Raw genomic sequence first — 16,876 nt, 5'->3', positions numbered from 1 at the left:
CAAACCAAAGGCGACGTCCCGACTGCGCGCGAACGCATTGAGACCGGGCCCTGCCACAGTCGGTGGGGCACACCCCTAGGGGTTTTACCCAACGGGGATGGAAAAAAACCCGATTTTTCCAGCGGCAGGCATCGGGTTTTTTCTGTAATACAATTAAACCCGATTTCGGGGAATTAAAACCTGATCTTAATTTTGGAGCTTTCGTGACTGCAACAATTATTCTTTGGTTCTTTCGGTAAAGTCACGTATAAAGATAAAATAATAATTTATTATTTTATCTTTATACGTGACTTTCCCGAAAGAACCAAAGAATAATTAAAACCTGGTTTAATGAATATGAAACTCTGATCCAAGGCTTAGGCTGCTTCCTCGTCGGTGCTGCTGTCGTACTCGGGGGGGGGGGGGGGGGCGTCGGGCACGGGGTAGTCGTAGAATGCGGCGGGCAGGTTGGTCGTGATGAACACGAGGAGCTTCTCCTCCACAATCGTGGGCACCGCCAGTGAGTCCCTTCGCTTGGAATGGATGAAGCCCATCGGTGAGAAGTTGGCGAAGTGCGGTTCTGCAATTAGAACCAATTAAACCGGATTTCTCCCAATCTCAGATGATCGGGTTTAATATAAAAAGACAATTAAACCTGATTGTAAAAAAACCCGACTGTGGTTGCCACCCTTGGTTTTACCCAACTGGGGTTCTATGGGCGGATCAGGCCGGACACGACGAAAAGGGGGAAAAATCCCGTGGAGGCACGTGGAGCCTCACCTACTACCCGGCAGAGCCTGGACGTTGTCGTTCTGTTCAGCCGCTCCACCACGCCATCCACCTGAGGGTGGCATGGGGAAGCGCGCTTCTTTTTCGTGCCTGGGGCCTCGCACACATCCCGTAGGAGTTTTTCGATGAAAAATGTCACCCCTGATCAGTAAGGAGCTGTTCGGGGGGCAGGGCCTTGTCCACCACAAATCCATGGAGGCACGCAGGTTGATGAAGGGCTTCAAGCACCTTCATTTATCCCAAGAAAACCGTGACGCAGCAACATTTGTGAGTCACACAACCACACTGGTTTAACACGCAGCAGGAGGCTTTCGCGACCAATATCATCCAGAATAGAGTTTTTTTTGGGTTAGATCGCGTAAATATATAAATGTGTCGTTAAACCCGCCACCACCCGACACAGCCAATTAGTAAGGGTTGTCACGTAAACAGAACGTGCCAATTCGTCACTAGTACAGCACACCGGTGTGTTGGAGAGGCAAGCCACAACATTTACAATCTGAGTACGACGTTTCGCCAGTAATTACAACTAGCTTCATCAGGCGACAGCCAAATTTATGGCTAGCTTCATCAGCCTTACAAGTTGGCTGTGTCGGGTGGTGGTGGCTTTCACGACACATTAATATATTTTCGCGATCTAAGCCAAAAACCCTCTATTATTGCAAACCACATTGGTCACATTGGCATGGCCAGTGCTGCTTCTGGGAGCCAAGAGTCACATTCAGTGAGAATGTATTCATGGCGATGAGAGCTCAGGATCAATAATAAAAAAAAAGTGTTTGCGACGAAGGTGGGATTCGAACCCACGCGTGCAGAGCACAATGGATTAGCAGTCCATCGCCTTAACCACTCGGCCACCTCGTCCCCACACTCTCTGGCACTCACCATCAGCTACTATTCATCACTTCATGGTGGTGATGCCACTTCACGCCACTTGTGCCAGGCTAGATGCACTTTGAGGCCGCGTGAAGTGTGAAAGTCTTGCTGCTGACAGGCCACAGGAGAGAGCCCAGGTGTTGGGGGCTTGACTGAGCCGTGTGCTCCCACTGTGCCAAGTTGCGTTAGATATATGCACAACAAAGACAAAGTTTCCCAAGTAGCCTTGTGCCGACTGTTGGGGCAAGTGCTGTAAGCAAGCCCCTGTGAAGGAGTCATCACAAGACTAAACAGTCGTCAATAATTCTAGATTTGAAGCTTTCGTGACTGCAAGGATTCATACTCTTAGGTTTTTTTTCGGTAAAGTCACGTTGGTAAAAATAAAACATAATAAATATGATTAATAATAATGGAAATAATAATTATTTTATTTCTATTATTATTTCTATCATTTTGTTATTTATTTTTATTATTTATTTTTCCCTACGTGACTTTACCTGAAAAAAACCTAAGAGTAGTCAATAACACTGGCACAAGGGGATCTATACAATAGGTGACGTTTCGGACAATGGCTTTTTTTAGAGCCCTTAAGTAAAGCAGAGAGGCAAGAGAGATGAAGTGGATAAGATGAGAATGGGTTTTTTCTGATTCCCAGATTTTAGGTTAGCATATGCACTACAGTAGTTACCTAATAGCTATTAGGTTACCTAAGAGCTAATAGTAGTTACATAATAGCTATTAGCTAACTGTGTATGCAAATACAAACAATCGGTAGGTTCATATGGGAATTAAAAAACAAGTTACTAGAAGCTAACTTCATTTGCCATTTTAAAAACTGATCAGAAAACATTTAAGGAAATTCTCGTGAAGCCCCATGGCGTAAACTCTGCATTCATTAAAAACACTGTCACTAATAATAATCCACTCTGCCCTGTCTGCTCTGATGGAGGCCCGCTGCCCGAAACGTCGCCTTTGACGGCGCTGTTGTTTTATCTGTGCCCCACTGCCACGTTTTATTTGTGCAGTGGTTGTGAGATGATCTTTTGCACGAACGACGCTGCAATGTTAAGTTATAATTAAAATAAATACATGTTCACCACCACTACCTCGCTTTACCTAAGATAACATAATATATAGTTTAGTTAGATGTTTTAAATATTTTAAAGTGACTTGCTAACCTTCCCTATACTTCGCACTCCCACAGTGTGTGTGTTTTGTATTGTTTGTAGTTGTGACGTTGTGACCCCGTGACCCCCTCCTGGACCCCCTTCCTCAAGAGCTTCACAGCTCATCGGATTCTCCCTACGCAAGATGGCCGACCGTGGCCACGTGACACGACGCCGATCAGCTGTGCGCCGCACGCGCTCCAACGGGAGCGGGCGGGGGAGGAATCGATTCGTTATTGCCGAATGAGAACATCGATTGGTCGCGTTCATTCGTAATCAAAATCGATATTTGTCTTAAACAGATGTCCGGGAGGGGCACGGGGTCAGAACGCGATAAAAGCCCCGACAGGAGCGCATCTCAACCCTGTGGCTCGCACCGGGTACTCATTTGAGGCTGAGTCGACCTAGGGGAGGCGCACAACCGGTTCAAATAATCGTCGCCAGGTTCGCAGCGCAGCGCACTAACCAACGCGCCACCGCTCCCCAACAACGCCTCGTGTCACGCGCACGGGAATCGATTCGTTGCGACCGAGATTTAAAGGGAGGAGTCGAGGCCCGAGGAATCGATCATTTCGCTTTGTCCCAGTGCAGGCGCGGCGAGCCGAGCCCGGCTCTGTGTGTTCTGTGCCAGGGCCGCCTTTGTCTCCCCACAGCGGCAGCTGCACCACCGCCTCGGTCTCTGCCGTCCTCGCTCGCTGCCCACTCCCCCGGCTACTGCGCTGGACACGTTCGCCATGGCGAGGACCCCCCCACTACTGCTGATGCTGCTGCCGCTGCTGCTGCCCGGGCAGGCCGGGGCGGACCTGCCCGTGAACTGCACCTTCGAGGACCTCGTGGGCACGTGGGAGATGGAGGTCGGGCCGGTCAACTCCGGACCCCAAGTGGACTGCGAGCCGGCAGGTGAGGAGGAGTTGGGGGAGGGGTAACAGACACCCCTTAGAGACCCCCTTAGAGACCCCCAGATACCCCCTAGATACCCCCTAGATACCCCTTAGAGACCCCCTAGATACCCCCTAGATACCCCCTAGATACCCCCTAGAGACCCCCTTAGAGACCCCCCTAGAGACCCCCCTAGAGACCCCCCTAGAGACGCCCTAGAGACGCCCTAGAGACCCCCTAGAGACCCCCTAGAGCCCCCTTAGAGCCCCCTTAGAGCCCCCTTAGAGCCCCCTTAGAGCCCCCTTAGAGCCCCCTTAGAGCCCCCTTAGAGCCCCCTTGGAGACCCCCATTAGAGACCCCCATTAGAGACCCCTTAAGAGACCCCCTAAGAGGCGTTGGGGCCCTGCAGCCCGCGGGTCGAACCCGGCCCGCGACTTTCACTTCGCCCTCCGCACATTCGACACTCGTTCCTTTTCATCTTCACCGCAAGTGAGTTACAACTCGTACATGAATGGTGCAGCTCGAGTGAGTACATTGCTCGTGGCCGAGCAGACTTTCATGATGTGTTTGTTGATCTAATTGTGTATGTCTGACTGGCTGGTATTCGGTGCACAACTCTTAGAATCGGAGTCTTTATGTCGACTGGAGGAATCCGATGAGCTACAAAGCGATTTTTCAGAGATGTTCGGTGGGGGCGGGGTTCAAGGCCGTAATTATAAAATATTTATTTGCTCAAAATGCCCCCCCCCCCCCCCCCAATATATTGCTATAAAATAGATGTCTGTTTATATGATTGTGGTTATGGTTGTACTTTATTAATCCCTAAGCTCTGCCATTACATACAATGAAACAAGAAAATGTAAAAAAGAAAAAACAGCAATGTAATACAATACACTAGTAGACATTATTGTAAAAAGATGAATAAAAAGTCCATCCTATGTGTTAGTTAATTTTTTTAATATTTAACGCAGTAAATGGCAGGAAATTAGTTTCAAATTTAGATATTTTTCTGGAGGGGGACCCCCAAACCCCCTGGAAGATTTGGTCCCCCCCAATGTTGACTCCATGGCTACTACGGCCTTGGCGGGGTCATAACAACAACAAATAATAAAAAACACGATAAGAGTGCAAAGTGTGTGAAAGGTAAATAAATAATGAATATAAATGCAAATACAACTACCGGTAAACGATACTGTTTTTTCAGTAAAGTCACGTAGGTAAAAAACTAAATAAAATAAATTAAAATGAAAACAAGTAAATTAAAACAAATCACGACGTTTCGAAGGCAACACAAGCCTCCGTCATCAGGTGGCTGCTCCAGAAAAATTACTGTAGCGTATGAGATATACGTCGTGATTTGTTTTAATTTAGTTGTTTTAATTACATTTTATTTTGTTTTTCACCTACGTGACTTTACCGAAAAAACAAAGAGTATCGATCCTTGCAGTCAGGAAAACTTCAAATCTAGAATTAATACCGGTAAACTATTTGTTTTATCTTACCAGGAAAAGCCCACCAAGCTATACAGCTTTTTCAGAAGTGATCTGGCTACAAATGGTAGCCCAACGAGAAGGGGCTTCTCGTCACGTGTAAATGTAATAGCAGCCAGATAATGTAAATAATAAGATGTGAGTGTACAAGTCAATAGGTGTTTGCCGTGTACGTGTAAGCTGACCCCACCCACGGGACATCCCTACAAAGTGAGAGGTCCCGTCTGGGGTGAAGTATAATAAGTACATTGTATCAACATGTTCATTAAATACAGGGTGCATCAATAAATGTTTAACAATTATATGGGTCTATCGTTTTTAATGGAAAAAGAACGGATAAAACACTAACAAGATAACAAATGTAATGTTAATAGCTTCACAAAGTCAGTCTCCCCCACTTGATCGCCATCGTTGTCAACGCGTGCCTGGAATCTTCTCCAGGTGGTCTCCAGAGTCCGCAGTCGGCACATTTTTGAAGCGCCCTGTGCTTCTCACGACTTCATTGGAGTTGTTCCGTGACTGTAATCACATGCTGTAGGGGAGGGGAGGGAGGGAGGGCTCCGTCTTTGTGTCGTCTCTCAGGACACTGCTGTGGAGTGGAGTCTGTGCAGGAACATTCTACAGAGTCTCAACACTCGTTGCGATGAGGGTCCTGCATCTGGGGGGCGTTTGGCACCCTGGCCGTATCGCATTCGCCGCGTGGAGTAAAGCGATGTGGAGGACTTGGGGCTGTGCTGCCACCAATCGCCATTTTGCGCAGACCCAACCCGGACATTTCTCAGCCGAGGTCTCTCGGAATGGATATTCTGGAGGAATCCATGAGCTATAAAGCTCTGTGTTACCGATGTCCAGTAGATGGGCGCGGGTCAGAAAGTTACCACAACAATACAAACGCACGACAGAATTGAAAAGTATAGGAAAGGTTAGTAAATCACGAAAAATATACAAATAAATTATTTTTATCAGGAAAAGCCCACGGTTTACTGTAATTAAGTTGCACACGAGGTCTCAAATCTATTCCTTCCACCTCGGTCACAAATGCCAAATTTAGAGCCGTCTGGGTCACTACTGGAACAGGTGGCAACGCTCGTGTCACACCGCATGAGTGAGAGAGCTGCACATGAACAGAAAAGTCAACATTCATTAATAAAAGCCACGTGCACGAAATGTCACCCATCCAATCCTACTATTGCTCATCTACAGTGTCTTGAGATGCAGCTGCGTGTGGATGCCAGGTGCACCTTCTTTAGCAGCGTACGTAACCAACCGTGCCCATTGGAGGTGCGGGGGAAGAACAGCAACCCTAAACACAAAAAGCAGTTCTAAAGAGTTTTCTATTTAGATTTAAAAGTGCACAGCTCCAGCGGCTTCCTAATATCGGAAGGAAAAGCGTTCCAGACGGCCGCAGAAGCGCGCAATGCGGTGACCATCTTTGTTCAGTGGCTAGCCGAAAGCCACCGCTGCGAGGATGACTGGAATTTGCGTGATGATAGTTTATGCTTCTTGACGATATCAGCGAGCTATCGTGGTTCACTTGTGGCAATGCGCTTTTTGCGTGGCATGAACCTGCGTTGTATGCCCACGGCGACCCAGCCCCGTAACGCTCGGTGTGTCCCCACGCAGGCAAGGCCGTACAGGTGGTTCGGCTGCACCTGCTCAAGATGAACGTGGCGGCCGACGAGAAGGGAAACCAGGGAACGTTCACCATCATCTACAACCAGGGCTTCGAGGTGGTGCTCACCGGGTACAAGTGGTTCGCCTTCTTCAACGTAAGCACCGGCTGTCACTCGCAAGGCAAACGTACGCGGCCTTCCCACACACTTGTCTCTCCACGTAGAACACGGCAGAACAGGAATCCCCTGTGATCGGTTGCCTTGTCACATGGCTGACGAATTCGGGAGTCCGGGCCCGAGCACTGGAGTGTCCGCATCTCACGTATTCTCTCCGTCTCTCTCTTTCTCTCTCCCCTCTCACCCGCCCGTCAGTTCACTAAGGTGGGCACCGTTGTGACGAGTCTGTGCGCGGAGACGCGGGCCGGCTGGGTGCACGACGTGCTGGGCCGCAACTGGGCCTGCTTCAGGGGCCGCCGAGTGAAGCCGCAGTCGTGGAGAGGAGCGGAAGTGGCAGGAGAAGAGGGGGGCGTGGGCTCCCAGTGGAGCGTCCAGGAGGCTCCCAGCACGCGGTGAGAGACCCCGGGGCCAGCGTGTGTCGACGCTGTGATTATCCGGCGGCAGTGCGGGCCTCCGGCTGATCTAAAGCAAAATGCCGGTTGTCGCACCTCCAATTGACACGGTTGGCTACATACGGTGTGAAAGAAGTTTGACATACGTCCATCTGACCCTGCATATCCATAATTTGTACTTAGCCGGACCGAGCCGGCCAGTAAAAACAAACTTCTGCACAGCGTGGAGGCGGAGTGTTAAATGTGATCGATGCATTTGTAAGTGGGAGATGGGGGGAGGGTGTGATAGGTGAGGTGGAGGATGTGGGTACCGACGGCCCCTCGAGACCAACCATCCAACTGGCCACAGCGCAGCACGCCATGCACACAGTAAATACTGAACGCTTTTTGGTCTTTACGGTAAAAAACAATCACATTCTGCAATGGCCCATTTTCTGTTCCGTGTGAAGTTGATGGACCTTTACAGTTGACTGTGACTCACGACTCGCTGTGAAGAGCGCAGTAAACAGCGATGCAGCGTAGCTCTGCACACTTCAGTATTTGTGATGTTTTCGTGACTGTAACTCAATCTTATTGTTTCCATTTTCTAAAGAAATGTAAAGAGGGAGCGAGGGGGGGGTCCCCAAAAAAGGGGAAGTGAGCATAGCCACCCACTGTGACTACGCACACGTTATCGTTTCATAAACTGCCCGAAACTGACATTTGTAAGAGGAAGCGAAAACTAAAATCTGTTGACTCAACTTTGTGCACTTATTTATCTGCGTGGAGTTGTTGCTCAAGGTCACGAGTTTCCCAAGCGATGTTGCTCAGTGCGGTTTGCGGAGGAGGTTGGGGTAATGAGGCTGCGTTCGCCTACGGGTTTTCTTTATTTAAATATATAATAATAAATGTGTCATAATGTCGAACGGAGACCGGTCTGTCGGGTTATCGCTGTCTTGGAGACCCCATCGTCAAACACCGCTCTCAAAAAAAAATCTACATTTTATATACCCGCATCACAGAGCCCGTGTCTGTACATGTGCATGTGGACACCTCCTTTTGGTATTGTCCACTGCTGGATGGAGACAAAGGTGAGCTGGGCGTGGTGCCAGACACCCCCCTCCCCCTTTGTCTCCGGCATGCTGCCCTTAATAGATGGTTGCCTCGAGCTATAGCAAGCAAGCTCTGGCCATACGGTGCAGGATCTTAATCTCTGTCTGTGATGCGGGTGCCCGCAGTCCAATGTCCAGATAACAAACTTGCTTTACCGTTACACCGCCTGGTCTGGCTTGATGCACTTGCATCAGCTGTTTGCGCTCTGCGCTGTCTGGCTTCCGCCTTCCTCTTTCAGAATGGGTTTTATATATCCCCCGGTGGGTGCGTGAGCTCATCGGATGAACGACGCTCCGCAGAGATGCCAAATGTGTCCGGCGTTGACTTTTTTTTCATTGAACGATTGGGCGGGGGTGGGAGTCCATTATTTTACATGGAGTGCTCTTGCCAATGACATCGGTTAATTCAGCAGTATGCTGATGAGACCCAGAAGGTCAAAATCACTGCAGGGGTTCACTTAAGCACACGCTGCTTATACGTGTGTGTGTTGAACTTCTATCGCACCGTACGTAGCCAACCGTGATAATCGGAGCTGCGGGGGCAGGACAACAACACTGAACTGGGAAAAGTGTTGTTTGATATCGGACTGGAAAGCCAAAAGGCTGATGGAGTAGACGTTGTATTCATGTGGACTGTAAGAATGGAGTTCTGCTGAAGCTTTATTCGCTTTCACCTGTCAACTAAATCGCATCTCCCTGTTCAAACTACCAATGCCCATTTCCATTGGTGGCCCTGAGGCATTGTTGAACATACCACGTGACACTGGAGGGAGCCACAGAGCATGTATCAACCACTGAAAATTGTAACTCCATTTTATTGACCGTAGGGGAGATGATTGGTCGGGTCGAATCACATGACCGAGATATTGAGTCGTAACTTTCCGATTGTGGAGTCGAGTGTTCTGACCTTGTCGGCACCACCGTGTGTCATTCGCATGGCATTTGGAAAGAGCGGCAGCAGCTCTACAGTTGCAGGTTTAATGTTGCGAGTGTCTGGGGCGGTAACGGAGTGGAGCAATCCGCTCGTTTCACCAGAGCACAGTGCGTGGTTGTCATGCGGCAGCCGTCCGTGATGTACGCCTGAGGGTTTGCACCTCCCCGCATTCCCGGTTTGGTGGAGTCCTTGATCCTTCCGATTATTCAGAGAAATATCCCCACACCTCGTTCCACGTGGGGTCGTTGTTGGTGATGGGACGTGGGTTGTTGACGGTGGTCTCCACTTGTCGGGGGCAGTGAAACGTGTGACTTGTGCAGGTCCCCCATGGAGGGGCTCGCCACAGCCGCCCCCCCCCCCCCTCGCAGAGAGCCCTTCTGACAGCAGCAGCACGAGGGAGCAATTGCTGGACTGCGCCTGGACCTTGGCAACACGATTGGAATAGAACTGGGGGAGAAAAAGGCAAAACGCGCTGAAGAACCGGACCCAGATTGAAACTTTGGCCCGCAAGGTCATCCCACGGGAGAGTTGGCACTTGCCAGGCTTGGCCAGCGAAGAGCGCCGAGTCGGAGAAAGATGATGCGAGGTGGGGGTTGGGCGGAATGGAATTAATGATTGGCCCTGCAGCTGTTTGTGAGTGAGTGCGAGTGGGAAGGAGTTTATGTAGGTGGAGAGTGCATCGCTTAGCGCTGCGGTTATCGTGCTGCGCTACAAACCGGGTTTGATTCCTGCTCCGAGCCGGTCCTGAGCCTCCCATAGATGGTCTGAGTCTCAAATGAGTACCTTATGCAGTGTGTGTAAAATATCAGCACTGGGAAGACAAAGGGGGTCGGGCGTGGTGCCGGTGGGGCATGGCGCTTGCCACAACTCTGCTTCGTACACAGCCTTCAGAGGTACCCGCTTGACAGCACTTTTTGTGTTGAGTTTGTTGTCCTTCCCCGCACCTCCGATGAGCACGGTTGACTACATGGGGTGTGAAATAAGTTCAACGTACATACCAACAGCCTGGGTAGGCCATGTGGGGGATCTTTAATTGTCTTTTGTATCCGTGTGTGTCCGTGTGTTCGTGTCTCGGAGGGTGTTTGTCATCCTAGTCCACTGGTAAGTGTGGCATCACATGACCCGCCTGGGTCAACTTTCCCAAGCATGGCAACGTCTTCTCGATAACCGCAGCGCTAAGCGATGCATTCTCCACCTACATAAACTCCTTCCCACTCGCACTCACTCACAAACAGCTGCAGGGCCAATCATTAATTCCATTCCGCCCAACCCCCCACCTCGCATCTCCTCGACAGACCTGTTCTCCACCTGAGGACAGCTGCTTGCGTTGTGGCCGAAACGTCGTGAGAATTATTTAATGTTTTATTTTTATTATTTTATTATTTCCATTCTACGTGACTTTACCGAAAGAACCAAGAAGATGAATCCCTGCAGTCACGAAAGCTTTGAATCGAAAAGTCTTCTCTCTTGTTTTATTTACAAGGGAAGATCAACAGGAACCTACCTCTGCGTCAATCGAGGACCCCCGTATCCTTGCCGGACATTGGTTTTGGCAAGCCTGAAGATGCCGATGAGACATTGAATATCAAAACCTGGTGCAGCATTTGCTTTGTACGAAACAGATACTTCTGGGAAAAAAATACGTCCCAGAAAGTTGTGGGGCTGATGGGATGTGTAAATGTAAATGTTTATTGTTTGTGTGTCGAGAGACAAAGGTGGGACCGAGGCGTATTGGTCACTTCCTCTGTTACCGATTAGTTCTCTACCATCCTCTGTTACCGATTAGTTCTCTACCATCCTCTGTTACCGATTAGTTCTCTACCATCCTCTGTCACCGTTCGCCAAGCGAGCTGCCGCTTGGCGTCATGCACAGGGGTGGGGGGGGGCGGTCGTGTCTCCTCCGTCACGTCCGATTAGCACGGTTGGCTACGTACGGTGCAAAAGAAGTTCGACATCTGTATGGACATACGTGCAGATGCGCTGCACCGCACATCGTGAGCGCGTGGCTCCGTGTCCCGAGCGCACTGCGGTTTCTCTGAACGTGCACCGTATATCGAATGCTGCATACCGTGTGTCATGTACCGTGTGTCGTGTGTCACGTGTCGTGCGCAGGCTGTACGAGCACAACGCGGCCTTCGTGCAGCGGGTCAACGAGGCGCAGCACTCGTGGCGCGCCGTGCACTACCCGCTCTACGACGGCCTGAGCCTGGGGGAGCTGACGCGTCGGGCCGGTGGGCGTGCGTCGCGCATCCACGGGTGAGACGGGGGAGGAGAGGCTGACGGGGTCAAAGATTGTCAGGCTCCGTCGTTGGTTACTGCCCAGTTCGGCGCCACGGTGGCTAGGAGATGTTACCTACCTCGCCTGGTGTACAGGAGGTCGTGGGTTCGATCACAACCCTGATGCCTGCTGTATGATTGGAGTTTGCGTGTATCTTTCCAAGTGGTCGTGTGGATTTTTCTCCCGGTTCTCCGGTTTTTCCCCTCCACATTTAGAAACATGTGTTTAGAGTATTTGGCTGCGATACATTTTCCCATCGTAAACCACTTAGTCATTTGTGGCCGGGTCGCTTCTGTAAAAGAGTGGAATAGCTCAGTGGGCCTTACCTGGTAAAATAATTTTTACAAATTGCCTAATCCCAATTTGGGCTCTCGGTGTCTCGTCACGAGTTGCGAGCATCCAAATGGATCTCTCGAGCGGGCAGTTTGCATCTCCCCGTGGTTGAGAACAACCCGCGGAAGCGGACATCGCAGAGCCACCTCCGAGATCCCCTTCATCGAGTGACGCTCCCTGGTCCGTACGGTAGAAGGCAGCACTTTCCCACCAGCTCTGCTGTTTGCATAACGCGCAAACCGAATAATTCTCAGCTGGAATTAATCCAAATTAAGTACGGAACCTTAATTTAATTTGACCCAAGTTCGATTCGCACTTGTGGCCAGCGCCAGTGATGATTAATCTGACTGGTCTTGGGCCTCCCTAGGTGTGAAAATACTAGCAGAGGGAAGAGAAGGATTATCTGACATGGTGTGTATGTGTGTGCACGTCTTCGTTTGTAGGCGACCAAAGTCGTCTGTGGTGACGGAGGAGACGCGGCGACTCGCATCCACCCTGCCCACATCCTGGGACTGGAGGAACGTTAACGGCATCAACTACGTCTCTCCCATCCGGAACCAGGGTGAGCTGTCCCACTGATACCAGTCTGTGCATCATTGTCTATTGACCCATCAGAGACCAGTCTGTGCATCATTGTCTGTGAACCTCATCAGAGACCAGTCTGTTCATCATTGTCTATGGACCCATCAGATACCAGTCTGTGCATCATTGTCTATTGACCCATCAGATACCAGCCTGTGCATCATTGTCTGTGAACCTCATCAGACACCAGTCTGTGCATCATTGTCTATTGACCCATCAGATACCAGCCTGTGCATCATTGTCTGTGAACCTCATCAGACACCAGTCTGTGCATCATTGTCTATGGACCCATCAGACACCAGTCTGTGCATCATTGTCTATGGACCCATCAGATACCAGTCTGTGCATCATTGTCTATTGACCCATCAGATACCAGTCTGTGCATCATTGTCTGTGAACCTCATCAGAGACCAGCCTGTGCATCATTGTCTGTGAACCTCATCAGAGACCAGCCTGTGCATCATTGTCTGTGAACCTCATCAGACACCAGTCTGTACATCATTGTCTATGGACCCATCAGACACCAGTCTGTGCATCATTGTCTATTGACCCATCAGACACCAGTCTGTACATCATTGTCTGTGAACCTCATCAGACACCAGTCTGTACATCATTGTCTGTGAACCTCATCAGACACCAGTCTGTGCATCATTGTCTGTGAACCTCATCAGACACCAGTCTGTACATCATTGTCTGTGAACCTCATCAGATACCAGTCTGTGCATCATTGTCTGTGAACCTCATCAGATACCAGTCTGTGCATCATTGTCTGTGAACCTCATCAGATACCAGTCTGTACATCATTGTCTGTGAACCTCATCAGATACCAGTCTGTGCATCATTGTCTGTGAACCTCATCAGATACCAGTCTGTACATCATTGTCTGTGAACCTCATCAGATACCAGTCTGTACATCATTGTCTGTGAACCTCATCAGACACCAGTCTGTGCATCATTGTCTGTGAACCTCATCAGATACCAGTCTGTGCATCATTGTCTGTGAACCTCATCAGATACCAGTCTGTGCATCATTGTCTGTGAACCTCATCAGAGACCAGTCTGTGCATCATTGTCTATGGACACTGAGACACTGCTGTATCGCGTGTTGTGTGTAGGATCGTGCGGCAGCTGCTACTCCTTCTCCTCCATGGCCATGCTGGAGGCTCGCATCCGCATCCTGACCAACGTGTCGCAGACGCCCATCCTGAGCACCCAGCAGATCGTGTCGTGCAGCAACTTCTCCCAAGGTCAGACGCCTACAATGACGAACATTCGGCCAAAGCGAGGAGAAGCGAGCGTCTCCACCCACACGCCACGTTGATCACTCGCTCCACCGAACTGCCTCGCCCACACCGTGTGCACCCATCACACTGCAGCTCACAACAACAACAGACGCCGTTTACCGCTATATGGCGGTTGCGTATCCGTAGTGATTGTGCCGCTTTTAGGCCACGAAGTGTCGAACGCCCGTTGGCAGGTCCACGGGACACCCAGGTGTGTCATGGGTTGACTGAGATGACTGGCAGATGCACCAGCTATGCACCAGCTCACTGTGCCAACTTGCTGCGTTTTATCCGCCCGGCGCTCCGCTCGTTGATGTGAGCATCGCTCCCCTGCACTCCTCAGCGGCGTCCTTCACGAACCTCCTCCACAAAGGCCGATCTTGACACCGCTGGTACCAGCCATTGCAAGTCCGCTCGGCTCCACATCCTCCTGTACCACATCAGCCCCTCTCTTCTCTAGCCCGTGCCGTGCCCGTTTAGCCCCCTCTATCCAGCCACACAAACGGTTTAGTTTTAGTTTAGTTACATTTTTGAGCCGGTTGGCCAAGATTGAGCAACTGGAGATCACCACAGACTCGAGTCTCCCTCCCTCCCCTCCCCTGTCCAGGCTGCGACGGTGGCTTCCCGTACCTGATCGGCGGCAAGTACGCGCAGGACTTTGGGCTGGTGGAGGAGAGCTGCTACCCGTACACGGGGCGCGACGACGCCACGTGCCGGCCATTGCGCGCCGACTGCTACCGCTTCTACGCGGCGCACTATGGCTACGTGGGCGGCTACTACGGCGCCTGCAACGATGAGCTCATGCGGCTGGAGCTGGTGGCGCACGGGCCGCTCGCGGTCGGCCTGCAGGTGTACGACGACCTGCTGCACTACCGCGGCGGCGTGTACCACCACACGGGGCTGCGAGACTCCTTCAACCCGTTCGAGGAAACGAACCACGCGGTGGCGGTGGTGGGCTACGGCGTGGAGCCGGGCACGGGCGAGCGCTACTGGGTGGTGAAGAACAGCTGGGGGGAGGAATGGGGGGAGCGGGGATTCTTCCGTATTCGGCGCGGGAGCGACGAGTGCGGCATCGAGAGCATCGCCGTTTTCGCCAAGCCCATCCCGCACGTGTGAGTGGGGCGGGGGGGGGTTACGTAACGGGATGTTGTGCGTGCAGTATCAACGCCGAGGAAAAACCCCCGATGGCAACTGAAAGTTGAAAGCAGCAGTGGCGGCGGCGGCGTGCGTGCGGGTGGGCGCTCGTCTGACACGCGCGGGCATTGATCGCAATGCGCTTTCCCAATTGGTGACCTCAAATTAGATCGCAGAGGTCACATGACTACTAAAGCTTGTGTGCTGTCTCGAGCAACATCGTCACTCTCCAACCCTCTGGCATTGCTGTACAGAGTTGCCCAAAGGAATGTGCGTTACTGGATACCGTTTCCCCAAAATTTTCACTGTCATGGCCCTATAGGCAATTGTTTAAATATTATTTTAGCATATCGTAATTTTAACACGTTTACATATCAAGCATTTCCCAGGTGAGAGAGGCATTTCAGGTCCTTATATTTCACACGGAGATCACACAATCTCTCTTTAGAGTTGAGCCTTTTCTTTTTTTCTGTGGCTTTAAATGAGACGCGATTGGTGAATCAGAATCGAGGGCTCCGATGGTTGCAAGTCACCTGCCGGCTATCCGTGTCAATGTCTGTCGAGGCTAGTGTACAGCAAGTAGGTTTGTGAGGAAGCCATGTACATATCACCCTTGCAGAGCTTGCTGCATGTTGCATTGAGTGCGCGTTTTCCCATCTGCTGGTTCTTCCGGTACGCACCGTTGAACTTTCCAGTTGCTCGGCCTTGAAACTCGTTCACAGCAGTGGCGACACGGAGCCAACGTACGGTGAGCCGCGTGCATGAGACCTAAAATACACTGCAGACTAACCAGGTGGGTAAGGCATGAGTGGGTTGATGACTGGTTACATTGGTTAGCAGTACGAGGGGGGGGAACAAGGGGGACCCTTTTGGGCAGCTGGCTTGGCAAGGAATCACGCTTCACCCGGTGCCAGTTACAGCTCGTCACCACTGCTCTCCTGGCCTATGTGCCGCCTGTGGGTCGGACAAGCTGCGCCGGCACTGGGTGAGGCAGGGCAGTGGTGATGGCTGGACACGAGGTCCAATCCTCTAGTGAGGTTGTTGTCTGCGTCGTTTTATCGTGAGAGGAAATCAAAGCCTGCCAACAAACACCCCACAAATGCTTGGCTTGCAATAACGGCAACTCTTCATCTCTCTGCGAGCCCCCAACCTGACCAGGCCTGCATGATGATATATCCAGCCCCGAGAATCTGGCTTGATTGGCATATGACAAACACTCCCGAGCTGGGCCTATACAAGGAGTGTGGCTCGTCTGCCTAGAGGCCAGCTGAAGGGATTTCAGCAATAGTTCCGTGATGCCCTCTTCTGTGCCTCGTTGTTGGTTCTCCCCTCCTCGTTTGCATGGCTATGGCACCACCACCACCCCAGTGAGGGCAATGGGGCGGGCGGATTGTGAGGGCGCTACACTCCTGGGGCGGCGGGTGCTGTTTAAAGGGAATCTAAGTTCAAGGGTAGTTTAAATCCTGGTTAGTCTGATCATAGATCAATGTTCTGGGGTGGGGTGAAGGTTTGTGAATGTTTATTTGTTTTAAAAATTTAATCTGAAATATTTGTAACATTGCAATTTGGTTATTGTTGTGACCTAATGTGTTGGGCTCAGGGAATTCCTTGGTTTCTTTTTGAGAAGTGCAAAATAATTTTCAAATAAAGTAGTGAGAAAATATTTCGTTGGACTGAATCACTGCACAGGCCTTTGTGAATCGACTACTGGATGAGGGCCTCCGCACACCGTGGGTGTTATTGTACCAGACTTAACCATTTAAATCTAGATTTGAAGCTTTCGTGACTGCAAGGATTCATACTCTTAGGTTTTTTTCCGTAAAATCACATCGGTAAAATAATAATAGTAATAAATGACGTCCACCTTGGTCAGTTGTAGC

General features: G+C 50.7%; 1 protein-coding gene and 1 non-coding gene across 2 annotated transcripts; one reads left to right on the top strand and one right to left on the bottom strand.

The window, feature by feature from the left end:
- Positions 1–1,550: 1,550 nt before the first annotated feature.
- Positions 1,551–1,632, bottom strand: TRNAS-GCU (transfer RNA serine (anticodon GCU)). Its single transcript has one exon. It is a non-coding gene; the product is annotated as a tRNA-Ser (tRNA).
- A 1,721-nt stretch (positions 1,633–3,353) lies between these two features.
- Positions 3,354–16,657, top strand: LOC144950495 (dipeptidyl peptidase 1-like). Its single transcript, XM_078880632.1, has 7 exons — positions 3,354–3,710; positions 6,803–6,948; positions 7,165–7,361; positions 11,499–11,642; positions 12,441–12,559; positions 13,695–13,826; positions 14,470–16,657. Exons 1-7 carry the CDS (start codon positions 3,545–3,547, stop codon positions 14,976–14,978), a joined length of 1,413 nt encoding a protein of 470 aa, XP_078736758.1. The 5' UTR covers positions 3,354–3,544; the 3' UTR covers positions 14,979–16,657.
- Positions 16,658–16,876: the final 219 nt, after the last annotated feature.

The sequence above is a fragment of the Lampetra fluviatilis genome, chromosome 58 (genome assembly GCF_964198595.1).
Source record: "Lampetra fluviatilis chromosome 58, kcLamFluv1.1, whole genome shotgun sequence".
Taxonomy (NCBI): domain Eukaryota; kingdom Metazoa; phylum Chordata; class Hyperoartia; order Petromyzontiformes; family Petromyzontidae; genus Lampetra; species Lampetra fluviatilis.
Note: the sequence above shows the minus strand (reverse complement) of the source record. Positions and strands in the feature narration are given on the sequence as shown.